We start from the raw sequence: 20,888 nt of genomic DNA on the forward strand, positions 1-20,888 counted from the left end.
TAGTCCGAGTATTTATTTTGTTGCAAAAATTGGGAATAATTTAATAACTATAATCATTAATATGGTTTATCAAATAACTAGGGCCGTAGATGCCGTATACTAAGTGACCACAATGTTTGTTTCCCGTTAATATTGTGGACTTAAGTCAATATTCTATACGATATCATCGAAAGAATATGTATTTGTGTCAAGCTTTTAAACCCCTTGACCCCAAAACAAATTTAAAACAAAATTTAAGTAAACTATTTGAGTTATTAAAATTAAATTATATTCAATTACAATAAGAAAATGTGAGATTTATAATACAGCACACGTAGAGTGTGGTGACGAGAATAATGTACCTAACTATGCCAAAATGTTCATCTTGCTGCAGTAATTTTATTTCATACTGCGCAGTAAATATTCTGTTTAATTAAATTAAAAATACATTCATATTATACTGCAGTATAACAAATAATAATGTACTACAACTACAGTAGAAAAATTGTAACATTGTTCTAGATGGACAGAAGAGAGGTCATCAGCTTTGTTAAGAAACTCAGTCGCGAGCAACCAATCGCCTTTTGCTGTCACCAAGTATGAGCCTGAAAAATAAAACATTAAAATTAAAGTAATCACATTTTAATGGTTATATTGCATAGCTTGCTGCATGAAAAGCTAATCCTCACTACTACTTTAAGAATATGTTGCTTAAAATAATTATAGATCTCTATTGTAGGCCTACCCAGTGTTGATGATGAATTGAAAATGCCATAAACTTACCTGTAGAAAAGACCAGAAAATATGGCACCGGCAAAAGGTCCAGCCCAGTAGATGTAGTGTTCGTTCCAGTACCCGGAGCAGACGGCGGCACCAAATGAACGAGCCGGGTTGAAGGATGCACCAGATACAAAGAAACTAAAAAAGAGAAATTATAATAGGCCTAACTATTCAAAGAAAATAATATGAGGAATTATGGTAAAAAATGAAAGTAGTATAATAACATGTCAAAGGTTATTAGTCAGCATTATGTTTGTTTTGGTTGTTATTAAAAAACAAAATACAATAGCCTGTGTTTGGTTAATATCATATCTGGACAATTGAAAATGTTCAACTATGGAATTGTTTACACTGAGTCATATGAAAGTGTGTAAACATAACGGCTCCTTTGTAACTCGCGGTGACTAGCACAATAAAAGCTATACAAACTAAAATAAATTTGATTTAACAAAAGCACCTCTCTAATTAAAGAACACACGAATTGAGTGTAGAATTAGGCCATTTACAAATCGTTTTCTTTTTTAAATAATAGGGCCTACAGCAGAGAAGGTATGTTAAATTAAAGGGAACATGTAATTGGATGGTACACAATCAAAGGAACGTATCTAATAACTTTTTATAATTGCTTTTTGTACAAAGATTTGGTTCGAATCCAAAACAATTTTTGACTGTAACGACAGTAATCACGTCAAACGCCGTTTTAGAAACTTCATACTTACCAAGAAAGAATTCCTGCAGTAATTGAAAATCCATACGCTAATGGTCCTGAAATCTGTTTGCTCTTGTGGTCAACATTTGCATTCATGTATGCTGAGAATATCATGATACAGACAAGAATTTCAGTAACGACGGCCGTACCTCCAGTCACGTCAAGTTCGTGTTCTAGATCATAAGGATCGTAGGGAATGCTTCCTCGAAGCTTGTTCACTCCTCCGTCAATATCATCGTAAGAAATTCTTAATACCACAGCCTGAAATTGAAATAAAATGATATTTATGATACTAAATTAATTGAAATTGAAAAAAAATCTTATTAATCGAACTTAAGTTACTTTCAAATGCTTCAAATTGCTTCATCATAATTAATTGTGCAAAAATATTCGATGTTTTACATCTTCAACTTATAGCTATGTTATCTGTCTCTCTCAGAGTATTACGTTTCATGCTCTATAATTGGTTTGTCCCCACTAACTAACTTACCTTAACAAACGCTGCACCAATCATGGCAGCAATAAGCTGGACAATGAAATAAATAGCAGCAAGGACAGGATTCAGACCACCTGATATGCAGACAGCGAACGTCAAGGCTGGGTTGAAATGACCACCACTAAAAAAACACATCAGAAATTATATTGCCTAAAAATATTCTTTATCAAAAAAGTATATCTAAAATGAAGAGGGAAAGAAAATCTAAATAGAAACCATTAACCAACTAAAATCAGTCCAGAGTAATCTTTAATTGGAGTTCAACAAATTCAACAAATTCAACAAACATTTATTTCATCAAATGCCATAAAAACACAGAGCATAAAATGAGGACCAACTTAGAAGTAAACCTGTGAGATATGATGCATCAGTAATAAATATTATATAACATAAACAAACTGAAATGTTTAATATTTAAGTAAAAGATATTTCTTTAATTCTTTCTTAAATTTAACAAAATATTTGATTTCTTTTATATTGAGGAGGCTTATTCTGGATGGGGCCTTGGCGGTTTACAAACAAAAGTTTTTGAATATTTAACTTTTTGATTGAGTGCATATTTCAGTCTTATTAGTAATTAGACCTCTACTGTTCTATGGGACATAATTGTAAATTCATGATATAGTTCCTACTCGTTTGAATTTGAGTCAATAATTGATTTATACATCCTAAAATATCTAAACAACGTTTAACATAAAAACGTACCTGATCTTCAAAAAGGCAGAGCAGAGGACGGCGATGGTCAGACCTTCCGCAAAGGCAATCGCTACGAGATTCTCTGTAGTTACGGCTAAACAGGCAATAAAGGTATAAAGAAGAGTTCCGCCAAACTCTGCGAAAACAGACTGCACGTATTCCTCGAATACCGCCGCTTCTTCTCCTCTTTCAACCTCCGTATCCTCATAGTTTATTTTTTCCAAGCTTCGACTCATCTTCAAGTATTCGTTTAGTTGTAGTTCTTACTAGAAAAGTACGTGCTTCTCCAAACTTATGGTGATTCTAAGTCAGCAGACGATATAAATTAGCACCGATGCGAGAATAACCGCCAATTCGGGGTGAGGTTGGTTGTAGAGAAAAAACGTTTGATATTTAAACAAACACACTATGACCAATCAAGAATGTGATGTTTATCTCTCATCAGTGATATTGTTTACTCATCGTACTGTTTTTGAGTTTAACTCGATGGACTTTGGTCGAAAAATTATTATGCGTGCACTTAAAGTTGTATTTACTCAAGTGAAATATTAACTAGGCATACCACAAGCATTACTCTCTTATATTAAACCTTTGTACGCAGCTGATATAGTGTCGGTCATTTTTAATGAATGAATATTATCAATATTATGCATTTTTCGTTAATATTATGTTTTGGTGTGGTGGGGCGAATAGTTTAAACTAGATGTGTATAAAAATGTGTTATAGTTTAACTAAGTCTATGTGGTGGAAATAAAAACAGAAGATATACATAGACTGTAGATTGATCTTTATATTTAGTTGGAACCCTGAACATATTCATACCAGTAAAAAAAAATTAAAGCATTAGTAATTATCAAAGATAGTGTACTCCATGGTAATACTGTAATATAATAGACATACATTACAACAACCATGGAGGAATTTATTGTACAACGTAGAAATCTAATCTAATCATCTAAAATCATGCAAATAAAGTTTTCTAAATATTGAGGGCGCACTTCACAAATAAAACAATTGATGCGTTCGTAAAATAAACGCAAGCAAGTGGTGTTGTTATATTTGTATTAAAAAACGAATTATAAGATGCCAAAGGTTAGAAAATCAAGGAAGAAAACTCCAGAAGGATGGGAATTGATTGAACCAACGTTAGATGAATTGGATCAGAAAATGAGAGAAGGTAAGCCGATATTTTAGATCAGATAAGCTAGGCCTAGAATTAGGTCATGCAAGCGTGTAATTTCACTTTCTCGACAGGCAGTTGGAGAGTATCGGCCGGTGGTCATCATGCGTGTGTCTTCAATGGGTTAGGCCTAGCGTAGGTTTCGTCTACCTTTCTAATAATCAGTCATGTATTTCTTTATTTCAGCTGAAACAGAGCCCCATGAAGGCAAGAGGAAGGTCGAGGCTCTCTGGCCAATATTTAAAATTCACCACCAAAAGTCCCGGTACATCTTTGATCTGTTCTACAAACGGAAAGCAATTACTAGGGGTAAGTTAGTTAGGAATGCCACACATATCCTACAGTAGGTCAGTTTGACCTTTGCTTTGCTAATACAAAAAAAACCCATTTTAATCCTGTCTATGTTTTGGCACAAACTCCATGAAATTGCTTCAATCAAAATGTTTATAAAATTGTAAACAATGTTACGTAGCAAAACATATTATTAATAAATAATTATATTCATTTCAGAATTGTACGATTACTGTATAAAAGAAGGATATGCAGACAAGAACCTGATTGCTAAATGGAAGAAGCAAGGATATGAGAGCTTGTGCTGTTTGCGCTGTATACAAGCCAGGGATACCAACTTTGGAACTAACTGCATTTGTAGGGTACCTAAGGCAAAACTTGAAGAGGTACAGAAATAGAACTGTTACTTGTATGTTTTATCAAATTAATGGACCGATTGAATATGGCAATATATTTGTTGCTATTTTTGGTTAAGTTCATTCATTAATATCTAATGATAAGAAATTAAACAATGTTGTATTTTTATTTTTCAGGGCAAAGTTGTAGAGTGTGTTCATTGCGGATGCAGGGGTTGTTCTGGCTAAAAGTTCCTGCAAATCTAGGACTGTACAGTAGGACTACTAACCCAAAATTATAGTACTGAGCACAATAAACTGTGTGTACTGTAATTTACTGCAGTAAAACTGGCAGTTTGGTGTATCTTAAACTGCATTAATGCAGTAGAAACCACAAATTGTCCTATTTTGCAGTACTTGATCTAAACATCTTGCTGTATTTGATAAATAGTGGACAGTAAATTCAAAACATGGATATAACCACAGAAAAAAAAATGTGAACTTTGTAAAATAATTAGAATTGTAAGACTTTTGTAATATAATACTTTACTGTGGTTGTATGAACTGTGATCATGAATGGTTTCATCACTGTATAAACGATTTTGGTTACAAGAAATGTTAATAAACTATTACTTCACAACATGGCCTTGAGTGTATATGTTTATCAAAGATGAATGCTTACATATACTAATATACAAATAATGCACAAGTCGGAGTGCGTTAGTGCGACCAAATCACTGTCTCACAGGCCTAGCCTTAACACAACAGTCGTGTAGCAGAATTGACAAGATATATATACAAAGTGATGTGTTTTTGTTTCGGTACAGCAAGCCTAGCGTTATCGTTATTCTGCAATGATTTACACGCAGAGTGTTATGCTTTTTTGCAGTGCATGACAGTGAAAAAAGGAGTGCACATGTGACTCATTTCAGTGCCTCCGATTGGCTACATCCTTGAACCCATGTTATAATAGAAAATAATAAATTGTACGCATGATGGTTGACCATGCCGATAGTCACTTAAAATTTACTGGAGTGTAAATTGAGTATTGAGTTACAGATCAACACAAGTCTACCTTTATGAGTAAATGTAATGTAATGACAACAACAAGAAGAGAGCAATTAGAAGAGCTGTGTTTAACAGGAAAAATTGATGGAAAAAAGCAGAAAGGATGTCCAAGGAAAAAATGTTTTTTTTAACACAATCAAAGAGCATTTTAATGGACAATACTCAAATATAGAAATATTACACAAAAGATAAATGGAGCAGCATGGTCATCAACGCCACAGGCACGGCACCACGATGATGATGAATGACAATTGTTTTTCTTTAGTTTATCCATTAAACATACACTTCTAATGGTACTCGGACGACAGAAAAAGATATAACCTTAGAAACTAACATATTTAAATTTTATTCATTCATAATTCTTTGGATTTACAACATAACTTGTAAGAGATTTGCTTCAAAATCAATACCTGTAACTTATAATTACTGCAATAATTCTGATTAGTCGGATCTACTGCAGTAATTTTGAGTATAGTCACTGCAGTACATTAATTGTTTTTTTTTTACATCTACAAAAGAAAAAAAATCTTGTAACTAGCCATATATTAAGTAATAACTGAGCAAACAGTATGAGATCTTTTGCCAAAGTCTCAAGCTTCACAAACCCTAATCACCAAAATTAATATTCATAATCTTCAGTACAGTACATCTCAAAATTTTGCATATGCAGGAACGTAGGTATAAAAACAAAAATGTGTATGAACAAGAACAACAATATTCATAATATATCATACTTTAAAGTATACAAACATTTCATCAAGTCAACCGAAAAGTTCAAAATATTACGGTATAATATTTAGTAACTGCAGTAAAATCAATGTATGTACTTAACTTGCTCAATAATATTGTTTTAAGACTCCCTATCTTTGTATTTAATTGATTTCTAAATTGATTACTAAAAATTAAAGAATACATACATTTTTGTTGCTCAACAGTGTGTGCTAGAGAGACCGAAACATATTGATTCCAAGCAACCTAGCACGCTCATGTTGCTTTTGTCAGGTAGTATATTTTCCACTAATACATGTTTGTTTTAAATATATATGTATTTACACAAAAAAATATATGATTTTCATATAATAAAAATGAAAGATATTATGATGTGTAATTCAAAAGAAAAAAAAATCAGTCCAGTATTATGGGACTAAAAAGTTCAAATAAATGCAGGTTGTATAACTTGTGTGTTAAACTCTAAATGCTAGATAAAACTGTGTAAATACGTCTTCTTGGATTAGCTGATTCGCTGTACTGTATCTATAATTTGCACATTGGCATAGGCAAATGCTGTGATACAGTGTCACATATACATCACATAGGCCATAAGCCTAACATGTGATATATGCGACACTGCATATACAGATACTGGACTATTATTCCAGTATGTAGAGATACAGTACAGGTGTCTGGATAACTTAAGAATTATAAACTGTATGTCTAGTGCAAAGCTATGTCCACACTATCAAACTTGTTTGACAAAAAAAGCGTGATGTGCCCAAATATGGTAGTGATATGATGTCATCGTATCCATATATGGGTACATCGTCTTTTTTTGGTTGAACTTTACTGGTTTTTTGTGGACTGTAAAGAAACAAAGCTACAAAAGTTTCTATAATCTGTCCTTTGACCTCATGGCTACTCTACAGGCTTGACACACCTTGACCCTACATGTTGAAAGCTAGAGAAACTACCAAAAGGTCACCGCAGGTCGTGCTCTTATTGTCATATTTCATACTTAAATATTAGCATGTTGCCTCATAAGATGCAAGTATTAAAAGTGATAAAACAGATTTTGTCAGCCATATGATTGAATACAACATGGTAAACGTTTCCCCCATTTAAGGGCATCAGTCTGAGAGTATTACACTATTAAACTCTATAATGGTGATTATGATCTAGGAGAAAGTTGAAACTTAATGTATTTTCTAAACAAATTTGGGGAAAAATTTAAATCAGCCAAATTGCGACACAAACAAAGCCAAATAAACAAAAGGCATACAAATTTGCCTGAAACTATTGAAATTGAGAGGTTTATATTTTAAAAACCTGTGTGTTTTCAATATCCCATGGACTACATAAGGTTTTATAGAACCTAGAAATTTTGGAAAACCCCCTACAAACCCATAAACTTGCTTGATGTTGTCAACAAGACCTTGTTATACACGCACATCGACAGCTGCTGGGTAGTTCCTAACTTGTGCAAGAATTCGTTGGAAATATTGTGCAACCCCGACATCTTCATTTGCATACCTATGAATGAATTTGTCCCGCTGTAAAGAAAACAATTTGCATATGAAAAGCATTAATAAAAAACATCAACAACAGGACTTATGCGTATTTTATACATATGGGTGTAAAACCTTTTCCGAGGAAATAAGTAAGCATATTGTTATAGTTATGTATGTCTACATACACTTCTTAGAAAAAATTAATCAAATTATGGATAGGCTAAAAAGGCTACAGTAGCTTAATATGTCACTAATCATTTAGTTAAACAACGTATTATTTAATAAAAAATCGCATTTTAACCAGTCATACATGTTGCAATGATGTTTACAACAATGCATTTAACTAAAGGTCTATCTAAACTATCAAACTAGCTTGACAAAAAAAAGTGTGATGTGCCCAAATATGGTAGTAATGTAACATCATCATGTCCATATATGAGCATATCACATTTTTTTTGTCACATCAAGTTTGATAGTGTAGACAGAGCTTAAGACTTGACTCAAAATTAAATTCTTGAACTTACCAACAAATCTTTGTATTTAGGTCTTTTTGCCACATCCTTTGTTAAACTGAAAGATAAAATAAAATTAAATATCTGATGGAGGACGTGTTCCACCAACAGAATTTGGAACGAGTCGGCCTCGAACCCATGGTGATATTGTTGGCTCTTTATGTATGGTAAACTGCATCCTGCCTTAACTGCTTAAGTTGATCTGACTTGAGATACCTCACACCCTCCTTTACCTAGTAAAACTTACCAAATGTTAACAAATTCTGTGTATTCAGGGGAAAAATGATGCTCATCGTTGTTTGTAAGTTGAGGTGGATCCCCCTTGACCACTTGGGTCAGCTGGTCAAACACACTTTGCCATTTTGGATATGGGAACTTTCCAGTGGAGATTTCAATCTAAAGTTAAAACAAAAAACATCAAATAAAATGGATATCTGCAAGGCATCTTGGATGCTAGAATGTTCACCATTAAATCAACCAATGCTTATCTTTATAAATTATTATTTTTACATACAGTGGATGGGAAACTGCTATTCCACATATCTACTTACTAAGGTAATTCCCAGGCTCCATACATCTGATCTAATATCAAACGTTGAAACTTGAGGATCAATTCGTTCAGGCTGTAAACAGAATAAAAAACATTAGGCTCTGTTTACACTTTATGTGACAAAAAATGTGATGAGCCCATATATGGACATGATGATGTCATACTACCACTACCATATTTTGTAAATCACTACAATATTTAGGCACATCACACTTTTTTGGCCAAACTAGTAAATTTGATAGTGTTGACAAGCATATTACTTTTACAAATAAACCAATTACTAAAGTCTTTTTTCAACCAATTAGTCCATGAACTTGTAATCAAGAAAAAATAAACATTACTTACTGCCATATATGGTTTGCAACCTGCATCTCTAGTTTTGGCGATTGAGTCAACAAGTTGACCACTGATGCCAAAATCGCATAGCTTAATTTGACCTTTGACATCAATTAAAATGTTGGATGGTTTGACATCTGTGGATAAAAGTATTTATTAGAGAAATTACAATTACAAAAACATCACCCGAATCCCAGTGCTGTATTTCCACATATCTATTTTCGAAGTATCATAGCAATATTTGGTAATACAGCGTCTCATTTATATCACATGTGGTGCCTGTATCATGTAAGTTTAGGTTAAGGGTTAGGTTACAAATAGATGCATGTGAAACACATGTGATGTTGTATTACCAAATATTCCTACTTAAGAAATGGATACAGTAACGAAAATCGGCTGAAAAAATAATTAATAATAAGTAATATTCACCTCTATGTATAATCTTAAGTTTTTCTTTCAAATAGTGTAAAGCTTTGACAGTCTGTAAAAAAAAAAAAAATTAAAATAGAGAGTGTCTCTCAAATCCTCTTCAATTAATCGTTACCGGAGACAACTTATCCGGACAAGCCATAATTTCCAATAATAAAAAATTACTGCAAAAACTGCAGTAAAAATAATTTTTATCTGTACTTACTGCCTCTGTCACTTTACCAAGTATTGGTTCTGGTATACTTTGTTTTAAATAGTGGTGATGGAATTTATAAAATTTATCAAGTGAGGTATCCATTAGTTCCATACAGATCCAACAATCACCCTAAAAAAGAAAAACGGTTATAAGAACATATTAATAAATATTTGGATATAATAATAAAAAGCAACAATTGGATATAGGTAGATCAAGTTCATGTTAGTTCTCAGAGGAAGGCATCCTTCAAACTTTACCAGAAGTAGTGGGCTCGAGTTAAAGGTACAACAATAGCAACATAAATGCTTGTTCGTTCTCGTTCTTATATATCGCTAATTGCACAAAGCTTCGAAGGGCTTCACATTATTACAGCCAATAATTTTTTTAATCAAACATGTATGGAAACGTACTTCCATAATGCAGCTAGTAATCAGCGAAATAGTGTTTTGACCTAACCAGGTATCCATTTATAGAGATGAGAGAGGCAAACTAAAGTAAAGTGTCTTGCCTAAGGATACAAGCAATGCGGCAAGGGTTGGTTTTGAACTCATGACCTTATGATCAGTAGTCCAACATCCAACACACTGCACTACATAAACTTATAAGAACAAAATCACCTATTATATAATACTGCACCTTCATTTTGATGCACATGTTATAAATATGTATTATTTTTAACCATACCTCTTTAAATAATGCTCCAAAGAACTTAATAATATAAGGGCATTCGCTGCTTCTCTTGACCACGTCCAAGTCCATTAACAGTTGCTTCTGGTCTTTTTCCTCTACTGTTGACCTAATCCTCTAAAAAATATAATGAAATAGAATATATCAAAGCTAAATAAATTATTCAAAAGTTTATGTTGGCCATTCAGGAAATGCAAGCTAACAGGAGAACATGGTATATGGAAAAGGAAATGAAAAAAAGAGCCATAAAAATAAGCAAGGAAATGCAACCTGTTATGTACTTATAAAACACTAATAATAGGAGAACATAGAAAAGAAACAACAGAGGCATAAAAATAAGCAAGGAAATGCAACCTGTTATGTACTTATAAAACACTAATAATAGGAGAACATAGAAAAGAAAATGAAACAACAGAGGCATAAAAATAAGCAAGGAAATGCAAATGTTATGTACTTAATACATTACTATCAGAAATAAATAATATAAGTAAGAAAATAGGAAATATCAATGTAATATGATTAGGAAGTCTTGGGTACCTTCACCGCCATAAGCGTGTCACTTGGAATGTGTATCATTTTGTTAACTGATCCATAATTGCCACGTCCGATTTCTCCCTGGTCTTGTAAATCATGGGCAGTGAAGTCATAACACTACAAAATAAAAATAGTAAACAACCAGTTAGTTAAGCATTACATTTCCACCTAGCTTTGTAAACTTTTTAAACAAACTATGCAGGAACACATCCGTACGTATGAGCAATCCTTTAAAGTCCCATTGACAGAATCCGTTAAAATAGATTGGAAAACCCAGTATTTTCGCTGAAAATTTATGATTCTTCCATTTGTTTTGTCTTCACGATCGAAAGTGAGTGAATCGCAGAAGAAAAGCTAAAATGTCAATCCGTGCACAATGCATGTTGAGATTTATAGCGGGTCGCTTAAATTATTAGAATCAACTTAGTTTTCATATTTGAAACTGTTTAAAGACGAAAAAGTTATCGCAATAGGACTATATAGTATTTATTTTTACATGTTTAAATGTAGTTTTCTAATTCTAATCTACGTAATCTAAAAAATCTAAAAAACATAGGGAATGGGACTTTAACATTTCTAACTTTAGTATGAGTTTGGGGAGGGACAACATTCACCAGTCCAGTCAAGAGTCATTCTTTTCTCTACAACCTGGCTGTACTATATATAAAAATAATTTGCATATTTTTTCCCTCGCGTCTGATGATTAATTATGCCAAATGATTACCTCATCAGGAGATATGTTTAACTTTCCTATGGATTCTAGACTTCTTGATTTCATCCTTTCTCTATAAAAGAAAAAAAAAAACTTGCGTGATATGTGTGTGTGTTTTAGAACAGAAGAAGTGTAGTGTAGTAACTAGTGCATAATTACTGTAACATCTTGCTTTAAAATTATTTTTCTCTCCTACTATATACCTTCAATCATATGCTGTACTAAAGCTCTGTCTACACTATCAAACTTTATTTGACAACTAAATGTGATGTGCCCAAATATAGTAGTAATATGCCCAACTATGGTAGTGATATGACATCATCATGTCCATATATGCCAATGGGCACATCACATTTTTGTTGTCACATAAAGTTTGATAGTGTTGACAGAGCTTTAGATTAGAAGCATCAATCATTGTCTTCAGTATTTGATCCTTCAATTAAACCTAATATATTTTATAATGTTATGTACTTTATGTTTTATTGCCTTACTTCTGAAAATCTAAAACCTGAACATTGTAGGTCTGCATTTTACATAACATTGACATACTTACAGATGTGTTGGGCCCCTAGAGGCAAAGTTCTCCTTTTTTTTCTCCGTGTGTATCGGGGAATCTATTTGCAGGGTAAGTCTAGGTCGACTTATAACCCCGGTCACTGTGAAAAAAACAAACAAAAAACTAGTAAAATTGTTTTTTTAATTCATTTTTAAACTAATATTAGTAGGTGTAAGCTTAGCCAAACTGGTAGACTGATCACTCTGAATCAAAACACTAAACACTGCCGACAATCATTTGTCTATTCACATATTTAATAATATAGCAAGTTCGTAAGTTTGGCTAAACATCAAAAACTCCATTTGCATGATTATAACATGGTTCTTCCATGATTGTAACAACCCACCTTTAACAAACAAACCAATATTAATTCAGCACTTCTTAACAATGCTTAAAACAGTTCAACTGAATCAAAACACTAAACGCTTCCGACAATCGTTTGTTTATAATTAAATTCACATATTTAATAGCAAGTTCGTAAGATCTCTTTAGATTTATTGGTTACAGTTACATGCTTTTATATTCATTATTGTATAATTGTATGTAAATCAAAATGTAAACCAATCAACCAAATTTCATTTGCACCTCGTTGTTAAAATGACAATAAATAATATTGTATCGTACCTAGAAAGACTTGAGACTAAATAAAGTTACACATAAGAGAGTGGACTGTAGTAGTAGAGTGAACTTACCTCTAAAATTTGGTGAAGCCATGTCAGCTGGTCATCGAGGCATACAATGATTAAGTTTTTTTCAACATCAGAAATAAAATTCAACTGATTTCTAAACGTCAGGCAAATACATCATCTCATATCTAAATACAATTTTAAAGATTTCTCAACATTTCCAACGTGGTAAAATTAAATTTAGAGTATAATGGAGGTTACATTTAATATATTTATTTATTATTATATTGGTTTAGGTTTTTTTATATAAATGATCTTGGCCTAAGCTATTAGCATGATAACCTGGTAAATTTACAGTATAAAAGGTAAAATTTAATATATTTATTAATCATTATTTAATATTATATTAGTTTAGGTTAGGAATTATTATTTATATAAATGGTCCTGGCCTAGCCTAGGAGGCTAACACTAACAGTAACATTAACAATATTTAATAATTAATTTAATAATTATATGAATATTTTTATATATAAATTTATTAAAATATAATTAATTTAGAGCTGTGGGGCCTAGGCCTAAACAATACAGTAGGCCTAACACCTTTACATGTTTTACCAGTAGGCTAGGCTGAGTGTGAGGCGTTCTCTAACCTAGGCCTACTCGTTTACCGGGTTTTACGGCACGCAAACAATGGAAGAAAGTCTCTAGCAACTGTAGATTAATGTTCGACAGCAGTCAGCACTATTAATTCCGCTAGTGTCTAGCCTAGAGAGAAGGAAGGTATACTGGCCTAGCCTAGCCACATTTATTTCAAGATGTGAGGCATACTAACAGTTTAAAAAGAAACACAACCTACTATATTATTATACACTAGTTCACGATTGATTCCTTTGAAATATTATTTGAACAAAAGGAGAGTGTATTTATATTAAAAAGAGCAAAATATATCAGTACGTACCTAGGCCTAGGATAGCTGCTCGATCTTTAATAAATTCGGTGAAAAAATATTTGTTCGAGCAGAAAAATATTGTCGCCCTCTATAGTTCATCTTCCACCTAAACTTCTATGAAGTCTGTAAAATTTGCGCATCTTCTTTTAGTTATCTTTTTCGGTAAATATCATCATCGTCATCGTATCATCAACAACATTATATCTATCACAGTTCAGGGGCGGAGCCCTAATTGTCCAGACAACACCCTTAATTTCATACTAAATGTTTTTTCTGCCACTAAATTAAAATATTTATTCTATTTCAATGTATATATTGTAATCAGGGAGGTATTTTAAAAATTTTACACGGAGTGGATAGTATTTCAGCTGATTCTTTTTTTGAGCGTAATGAAGATGTTAGAACATGTGGTCATTCTTTTAAATTAAAATTTAAGTTCTCACGCACAAATTGGATGAGGGACTCATTTGGTCGAAAAGCTATTATATTATGGAATTCGTTATCGGAGGATGTAGTAGCTTCAAGATCAACCAATCAATTTAAGTCCGGTCTTGAACGGGCATGGTCCCACCACCCTCTTAAATTTGCGCCATATTCAAGAGTTGCAAGATGTAATTATCAAGAGGGGCTTATAGGCATAGCCGAGCCTCGACTCCGGACCCAGCACCGCTGAGCTCCGGAAACAAGTAAGTAAGTAAGTAAGTAAGTAAGTAAGTAAGTAAGTAAGTAAGTAAGTATAAAAATAAATTATTGTTATTATACCCCCTGTTGTTGTAATAATGATTTGGATTTTAATACTTTACTTTTTTTCAATATTTATAAAAACACATTCACATGATAACTATACATTTATTAAACTTGTGTTAAGGGCGTATGTTGTAATAGTGGTGGTTTACGCTATTTGCTGGTTGCGGTGGGCAAATGAATTTCTTCGAATTATGTTCACAATGTACTATGGCTTTGAGGAAGAGGATCGTTGTATAGTGTAAAGTTTGGTTTTCTACATTGACGTTGCAATGATTGCTAAACTCCGCGGTAAATCTGGTTATCTATTGGTGAAGGTTGCCGGATTTCTGAGAAGAAAATTCGGAATTGTTCGGGTGTTGCACGAATGAAAAATCATGTTGTTTCCGACAATCAATAGTCGTGAAAGATTCTAGTGTTCACGATACTGGGAATCGCTCTACTAACACTACAGACGACTTACCAGTTCTGCAAATGAATAATAAAACACTCGATAGTAGGTGTTAAATATATATTTTAATGCACTTTAAAGTGATTTACAAATTATAAGCGCGCGTTTCATTTTATTTTAAAGAATTAAGTCTTGTAATATTTATTTATAAAATTGATTTATTTGTAATAGCAGCAATATAATTAATAATAGAGCAACAGCATTTTTTAAACAAGCATGGCTATTGCTTTCTCCAGGTTGCAGTACATTAACTGCCGAACAAACATTATTATTGTTATTATTTAAAATATTAAACGACTATAAACTGCAGATCTTAGTAGTAATGATATTGTTAGATTGATATTCTTGTTTAAATTAACAAGTTATAGGCATAGGTTATTCATAGAAATACATTGTACTAATATTAATAAAAACTACTATTTCATTTTAATAGTTAGTTAATCTATTAGATTGTCAATAACATACAGTGTTAAATGACGTTATTATTGCATTCATGAATAGCATTTATACCATTCGTTACCCAGGCCGCATGTCGAGAGATTTTCACCCGGCCGTGATCTAATTTTAAGTTGTTTAAAGGGACGAGAGTTAAAAGATCAAAATGTCCAGGGGATTCAATCATTTAAAGCATAATACCACGATTCTTAATTATCCCCTTTCATTCTGTTACATAGATCACCTAAATAAACACATTCGAATGTTACAGATAATTAAATGTGCTATTGATTATGCTTGATTGTACTGGTGTTCCAGAATATATTTTGCTGAAATATTAAAACACCATCTTAAAATGATTGGTGATGAGTTGTTTCCCGTTCATGAAAAGAAAAAAAAATTATAAAGTATAAACAAAATACACATTTGTATGGTTAAAATTTCACAATCTAGATTCGAATTTAACTGTGACTGGTTGTTGTACCTGAAATATTAAAACATCATCTTGACATTCTTGGTTATGAGTTGGTTTGCGAATTCATGAAAAGAAAAAAGAAACAAGCATTTGTATATTTATAAAACGTATAATTTAACTTTTAAAAGCTAAAATGGAATTTTCAAACATCAACTGTCAGTGGTTGTTTTTACCTAAAATGTTGGAGAAAACATCTTAATATTAACTTCTTGGTGATGAGTTGTGGTACTTTCCGAAAATGAAAGGAAAATAGAATTACAAAGTTATATAAAATGATATTTGTATGTAAAACGCTTAGGCTAATTCAGCTAGCATTTGTATATTTGTAAAACGTTTTCAGGTTTTCAGGTTAATTCAAACTCGAAAAATGTAATGTCTTTACCTAAATTGTTGCTTCATCATCATCATTTAGACTTCTTGTTGATAAGTCGTAGTAATAGTGGTCTCGTCAAATAATGAAAGAAAGAATTATCAAAGTTTTTAACATAATAAAATTAAACAATACAATAGTGGGTAGAACTGAAGGCTCTAACAATTTCGATTGCCTTGGCTAGACTAGAGTAATATATATAATATATATATAATAATTTTTTTTTTTTTTTTAAATTTTTATTTATATTTATATATTTTGCTTATTTTAACATTTCAGTTATTTTCTATTTTTCAAATTTTCTTTATTTTTAGTCTTATGTAATTAATTTTATTTTCTTCTTTTACTTTTCTGTTCTTGTTGTTTTTTGTATATTGTATCTGTTCTGAGGGTCCCAAATGATCAGCATAATGCTGGATGGATCACCCTCATTAAATATGGTAAAAAATAAATAAAAAAAAAAAAATATAAAAATATAACGTGATTAAATGTTCATACCTAAAACGTTGATATTGACTTGATTATGTCGTGTCGCCATCAGAAAGTATTTATAAAAAAAATTAATAATTATTACACACTTATAAACAAATAAATGACAGTTTGGTGGATAGAGTTGTAGTTAACAATTGTGACTCTTTTTACCTAACATATTGATAACATCAGCTTGGTGTCGACTGTTGATTTGTTCCCCCGTCAAGTATCAATGAAAAACAAAATTTAAAAATAAACACTTTATTAGTTAATTATTGATTTTAGACGTGTATTCATTGTATACCACACAAATAATAATTACTGCATTACACAGTTATAAACAAATCAATTTAATGTTTTTTTATATTTTGGTGGATAGAGTTCTAGATAACAATTATGACTGCTCGTACCTTATATTATGTTGACAACATTAGCCTGGTATCGAGGTCTTGTTGATTGTAGTTTACTCGACAAGTATCAACGAAAAAAATAAAAACACTTTGTTAGTTAGCTATATATTTACCTAGGTAAGCTTATAAAAGATACACAGATTTTCCACAAAAATATTTAACGAAATAATATTTAATTAACGGTTAAAAATAAATGTTTATAATTTTTTTTACCTGAAATGATATATCTCTTGATCATCATTTTGTAGTCGTGGCAGGTTTGCATGAAAAGAAAAAATAACAAGTTAAGTTATACAATAATAAAATGAGGATTTATTTTAATAGGAAAAAACGTTTAATAATATAAATATAATCAAATATATAGATCGATGTATTACAATCTTAATTACAATATAGTAATACTTTACCTATAATGGGTTAAAGGATGATTTTCGTGAATAAACGTCATGTAGTTTTTAGCAAGACTGTATCGTGGTAACCTAAAAATAGAGAAAAAATATAATTAATATAAGAAAAATGATGTTTTATAAACGCGAGAGCTATTTGTATGTTTTCATTACAATATATTGAAATATAAAAATTATAATAAAGAATTATAATTAAAACTTATAGGAAATCTAACCTTGTTTAAAAAAATATATTATATATTATGTTAAAAATAGAAACTATAAGTCTTATATTGAAATACATTAAAAACAAAATTTAAAATTAACAAATTGTATTGTACTTACATTTTTACAATACTTACCAATAGCAACTTAAAATGTTCGTTTTTAAAATAATGTTTTGTGAGCTTCATCTCTTTTGTAATTTTATTTAAAATGTTTAATTAAGAATGAACTTTAAAAGAAACACATAAATTGACGGGAGAAATAAATGGATAAAAAGGATTTTATTATTAATGTTCTTGTGGTTGATTGTCATTTTAATACTATTTATTATCCACTTTTTCATTACTATATTATTATTTTATTATAATCATTATTGAAACATTATAAATAATTAATATTAATTTATTCACACATTATAATTATATCTGAGCTTTGCTTGTTTATATTGTTTATAAATGTTAATAATTAAAAACTATATTAAAAAAACTAAGGCCCGTTGATACCCCGGCATGTTGGATTGGTCTTCTCCCTTTCTTTATAGATGTCCAAGATGTTGATTACCCAATCTAAAGATGGTCGATCTTCTGCGTCGAAACATGCACAAGCCTTTCCAAGTTCAACCATATCGCTGTGTCTAATTGCCACTCCTACAATACGTATACCATAACCGATGGAATACACGTCACCGCTAACCGAATCGCAAGCACCGTCAATGTATTTTTCTGGTGCAACCTCTGGATGATTATCCATGTAGTGAATTACTTCATCCACCGATGAAAAGGTTAACTCTCTGTGTCCTCTTGGATATTGTACTCTGCATGCCATCCCGAAGTCGGTAAGCTTTGCTCTGTAGCTGGTTCCATCGTGCTGGATCAGGATGTTTCTCGCAGCTACGTCGTTGTGGAGAATCCCGCGTTTGTGCATTTCGTTGAGCGCAATGACAACCTCTGATGTCATAGAGATAGATTCAAGCGCGCTCAAGGACGGCTGTCCGGTTCGCAATACATCCAGGAATGTGGTACTGGAAAGGGTGAAGGTATTTCCGATAAACTCCTGCACCATACAGCACACGTCACCTTGGCGGAAGACGCCAAAGACGCGAGGAACAGAAGGCAGATCGTCTAGAAACTTCATCACACGCGCTTCTACCAGCATCTTGCCCCATGCATAGTCAGGATTACTGAAACTGTTCAAAAAAGCCGTCTTGACTGCGACGAGGTGATAGTGACCTGGAAAAAGATCGGATGTCATCAGGTCAACGCGGCCAAAACTTCCCTGTCCAAGACGTACAGGATTACTAAGGTGGGAAACACTTGAACTAACTAATAACCGAGCAGGCGGCAGAATTTCAGCAAGTTTTATTGTAGCATCTATATCGCTAAGGACGGGTTTAGGTGTTGAAGTAGTTGAGTTACTTTTCGAAGAACGGGACGAACCATTGAAGCTACTGGTGGGTGACAATGGCCATTGCGATGACAACGATGATGGCACACTGCAAAGACGTTTCCTTTCTGGTATCTCACCGGGTGATAACTCTGATGTTGGTTGTCTGAAAATGCGCTGGGCCGGAGCGGTAGACGATGAAGATGATGACGACGACGAGCTATAAACACGTTGCTTTGGGAGAATCATCTCCCCTGGTGATAGACCTGGTGTGGTAAGTATCTGGCCAGGAGAAACCGCGAATTTTGAAGATGACGATGTGGATGGCATTGGCCAAAGAGACGAATGTGATCTTGATGACTTTGATAGAGATTTTGATGATGACTGTCGTACTGATACGTGTACCCCTGACAGTGATGCCGACACTGTGCCCGTTGATAGAGATGGTGATGAAGATGATGACGACGATGACGAACTTAAGTTGCTATCTGATGATTCGTCACTTCTGATACACAAAAGATGAAGCACTGCTGCCCAAATCCTTCCAAATACTGACTTTCTTCTTGCTTGCTGGGGTGCATCTGGTTGAGATCTACTTAATTGGAAAAAAAATTCACAATGTATTTATTCAATAATAATAATTTAATAAGATCTGTATAATAAGAAAGATTGGTATAAGTAACCTACAGTATTACTACTACTAGAGCTAGTCTTGTGTGTGGTACTTAGAACTTACGTAAGCTGTCTACTTTCTACTAGTAGTACTAGACTACAGAGAGGCCCAATAGCTAGTCTACTAGGCCCTTACGATCATATCTTGAACTGTAAATCATACCTAACTAAATGGTTAGGTTAGTTTAAGGCCTATATGCAAGGGTCTATTAGTATTACTAGCTAGCTATTTGTAGACTAGACCTAGTGACTGTACTACTACTAGCTAGGCCTAATTAGTAATAGTATTCTATGGTTATGCTAGTAGTAGTAACTCCCTAGCTAGCTAGCTAGCTAACCTCCTACCTAGGCTTGATGATAGATAGCCCCGGCCTAACCTAGCTAGGCCTAGTTACCAAGCCTACCTCCTATCTATATACTATCTAAGTAGGCCTAGTCTAGGTAGTAGTAGTATGCTCACCTTTACCTATGCTAGGCTCTAGTCAGTAGGCTAGGCCCTAGGCTAGTATACTAGGCTAGCCTATCTATATTTTAGCCTAGCCTAGGCCTAGTTAGTAGTAGTAGTAGTAGGCTAGTAGGCATAGCCTAGGCCTACTACTATTATTTATGCCTAGCTAGGTCCTAGCTAGCTCCTAGACTAGGACTAGGCCTAGGCCTAGCCCTAACTAAAACTAGGGGTCTCGGCTAGCCTAGGGTTAGGCCTAGCCTAGGCCTAGTGCTTAGTTAAGTTAGGCCCGAGGCTAATATGCCTACTAATACTATCTAGGTAGGGGCATATCCTATAGTTAGGACAGGTAGGCATATAGGACCTGGCCTAGCTAGGCCTAAGTTAAGGCGCGCATAGGAGGCCCTAGCTAGCGTAATTAATAGGCCTACCTGGGCCAGGCCTAGGCTAGTAGGCCTAGGCCTAGGCCTACTCTACTAGAGGCTAGCTAGCTAGCTACCTACCTACTACTAGCCTAGTCTAGGACTATTACTAACTGGGCCTAGCCTGGCTAGGCTAGCTAGGCCTTAGCCTAG

General features: G+C 33.1%; 3 protein-coding genes across 3 annotated transcripts; 1 reads left to right on the plus strand and 2 right to left on the minus strand.

Annotated features, from left to right (window-relative positions):
- Window positions 1-215: 215 nt before the first annotated feature.
- On the minus strand, window positions 216-3,113 carry LOC144840566 (aquaporin-8-like). Its single transcript, XM_078696416.1, has 5 exons — window positions 2,670-3,113; window positions 1,959-2,085; window positions 1,479-1,729; window positions 763-897; window positions 216-584 (listed from the first exon to the last, which is right to left on the minus strand). The coding sequence occupies exons 1-5, from the start codon at window positions 2,894-2,896 to the stop codon at window positions 539-541; spliced, it is 786 nt and encodes a 261-aa protein (XP_078552542.1). The 5' UTR covers window positions 2,897-3,113; the 3' UTR covers window positions 216-538.
- A 550-nt stretch (window positions 3,114-3,663) lies between these two features.
- Window positions 3,664-5,106, plus strand: LOC144840195 (protein BUD31 homolog). Its single transcript, XM_078695919.1, has 4 exons — window positions 3,664-3,837; window positions 4,027-4,149; window positions 4,351-4,517; window positions 4,665-5,106. The coding sequence occupies exons 1-4, from the start codon at window positions 3,744-3,746 to the stop codon at window positions 4,713-4,715; spliced, it is 435 nt and encodes a 144-aa protein (XP_078552045.1). The 5' UTR covers window positions 3,664-3,743; the 3' UTR covers window positions 4,716-5,106.
- A 755-nt stretch (window positions 5,107-5,861) lies between these two features.
- Window positions 5,862-13,882, minus strand: LOC144839601 (dual specificity mitogen-activated protein kinase kinase 4-like). Its single transcript, XM_078695034.1, has 13 exons — window positions 13,856-13,882; window positions 12,964-13,085; window positions 12,269-12,371; window positions 11,728-11,788; window positions 11,007-11,120; window positions 10,467-10,586; window positions 9,792-9,911; window positions 9,587-9,638; window positions 9,167-9,294; window positions 8,823-8,894; window positions 8,519-8,667; window positions 8,284-8,329; window positions 5,862-7,801 (listed from the first exon to the last, which is right to left on the minus strand). Exons 2-13 carry the CDS (start codon window positions 12,983-12,985, stop codon window positions 7,688-7,690), a joined length of 1,101 nt encoding a protein of 366 aa, XP_078551160.1. The 5' UTR covers window positions 12,986-13,085; window positions 13,856-13,882; the 3' UTR covers window positions 5,862-7,687.
- Window positions 13,883-20,888: the final 7,006 nt, after the last annotated feature.

The sequence above is a fragment of the Antedon bifida genome, chromosome 4 (assembly GCF_963402885.1).
Source record: "Antedon bifida chromosome 4, ecAntBifi1.1, whole genome shotgun sequence".
Lineage (NCBI taxonomy): Eukaryota > Metazoa > Echinodermata > Crinoidea > Comatulida > Antedonidae > Antedon > Antedon bifida.

Excerpts from the sequence above, each read along its gene's own strand:
- LOC144840566 (XM_078696416.1), bottom strand. The coding sequence starts at position 2,896 with ATGAGTCGAAGCTTGGAAAAAATAAACTATGAGGATACGGAGGTTGAA. Across the intron at positions 1,730-1,958 it reads TTGGTGCAGCGTTTGTTAAG|GCTGTGGTATTAAGAATTTC; the intron begins GTAAGTTAGTTA and ends TTTCAATTTCAG. Across the intron at positions 898-1,478 it reads ACTGCAGGAATTCTTTCTTG|TTTCTTTGTATCTGGTGCAT; the intron begins GTAAGTATGAAG and ends TCTCTTTTTTAG.
- LOC144839601 (XM_078695034.1), bottom strand. The coding sequence starts at position 12,985 with ATGGCTTCACCAAATTTTAGAG. Across the intron at positions 9,912-10,466 it reads TTGGAGCATTATTTAAAGAG|GGTGATTGTTGGATCTGTAT; the intron begins GTATGGTTAAAA and ends TTTCTTTTTTAG. Across the intron at positions 9,639-9,791 it reads TTGGTAAAGTGACAGAGGCA|ACTGTCAAAGCTTTACACTA; the intron begins GTAAGTACAGAT and ends TTTTTTTTACAG.
- LOC144840195 (XM_078695919.1), top strand. The coding sequence starts at position 3,744 with ATGCCAAAGGTTAGAAAATCAAGGAAGAAAACTCCAGAAGGATGGGAA. Across the intron at positions 3,838-4,026 it reads GGATCAGAAAATGAGAGAAG|CTGAAACAGAGCCCCATGAA; the intron begins GTAAGCCGATAT and ends TCTTTATTTCAG. Across the intron at positions 4,518-4,664 it reads CTAAGGCAAAACTTGAAGAG|GGCAAAGTTGTAGAGTGTGT; the intron begins GTACAGAAATAG and ends TTTATTTTTCAG.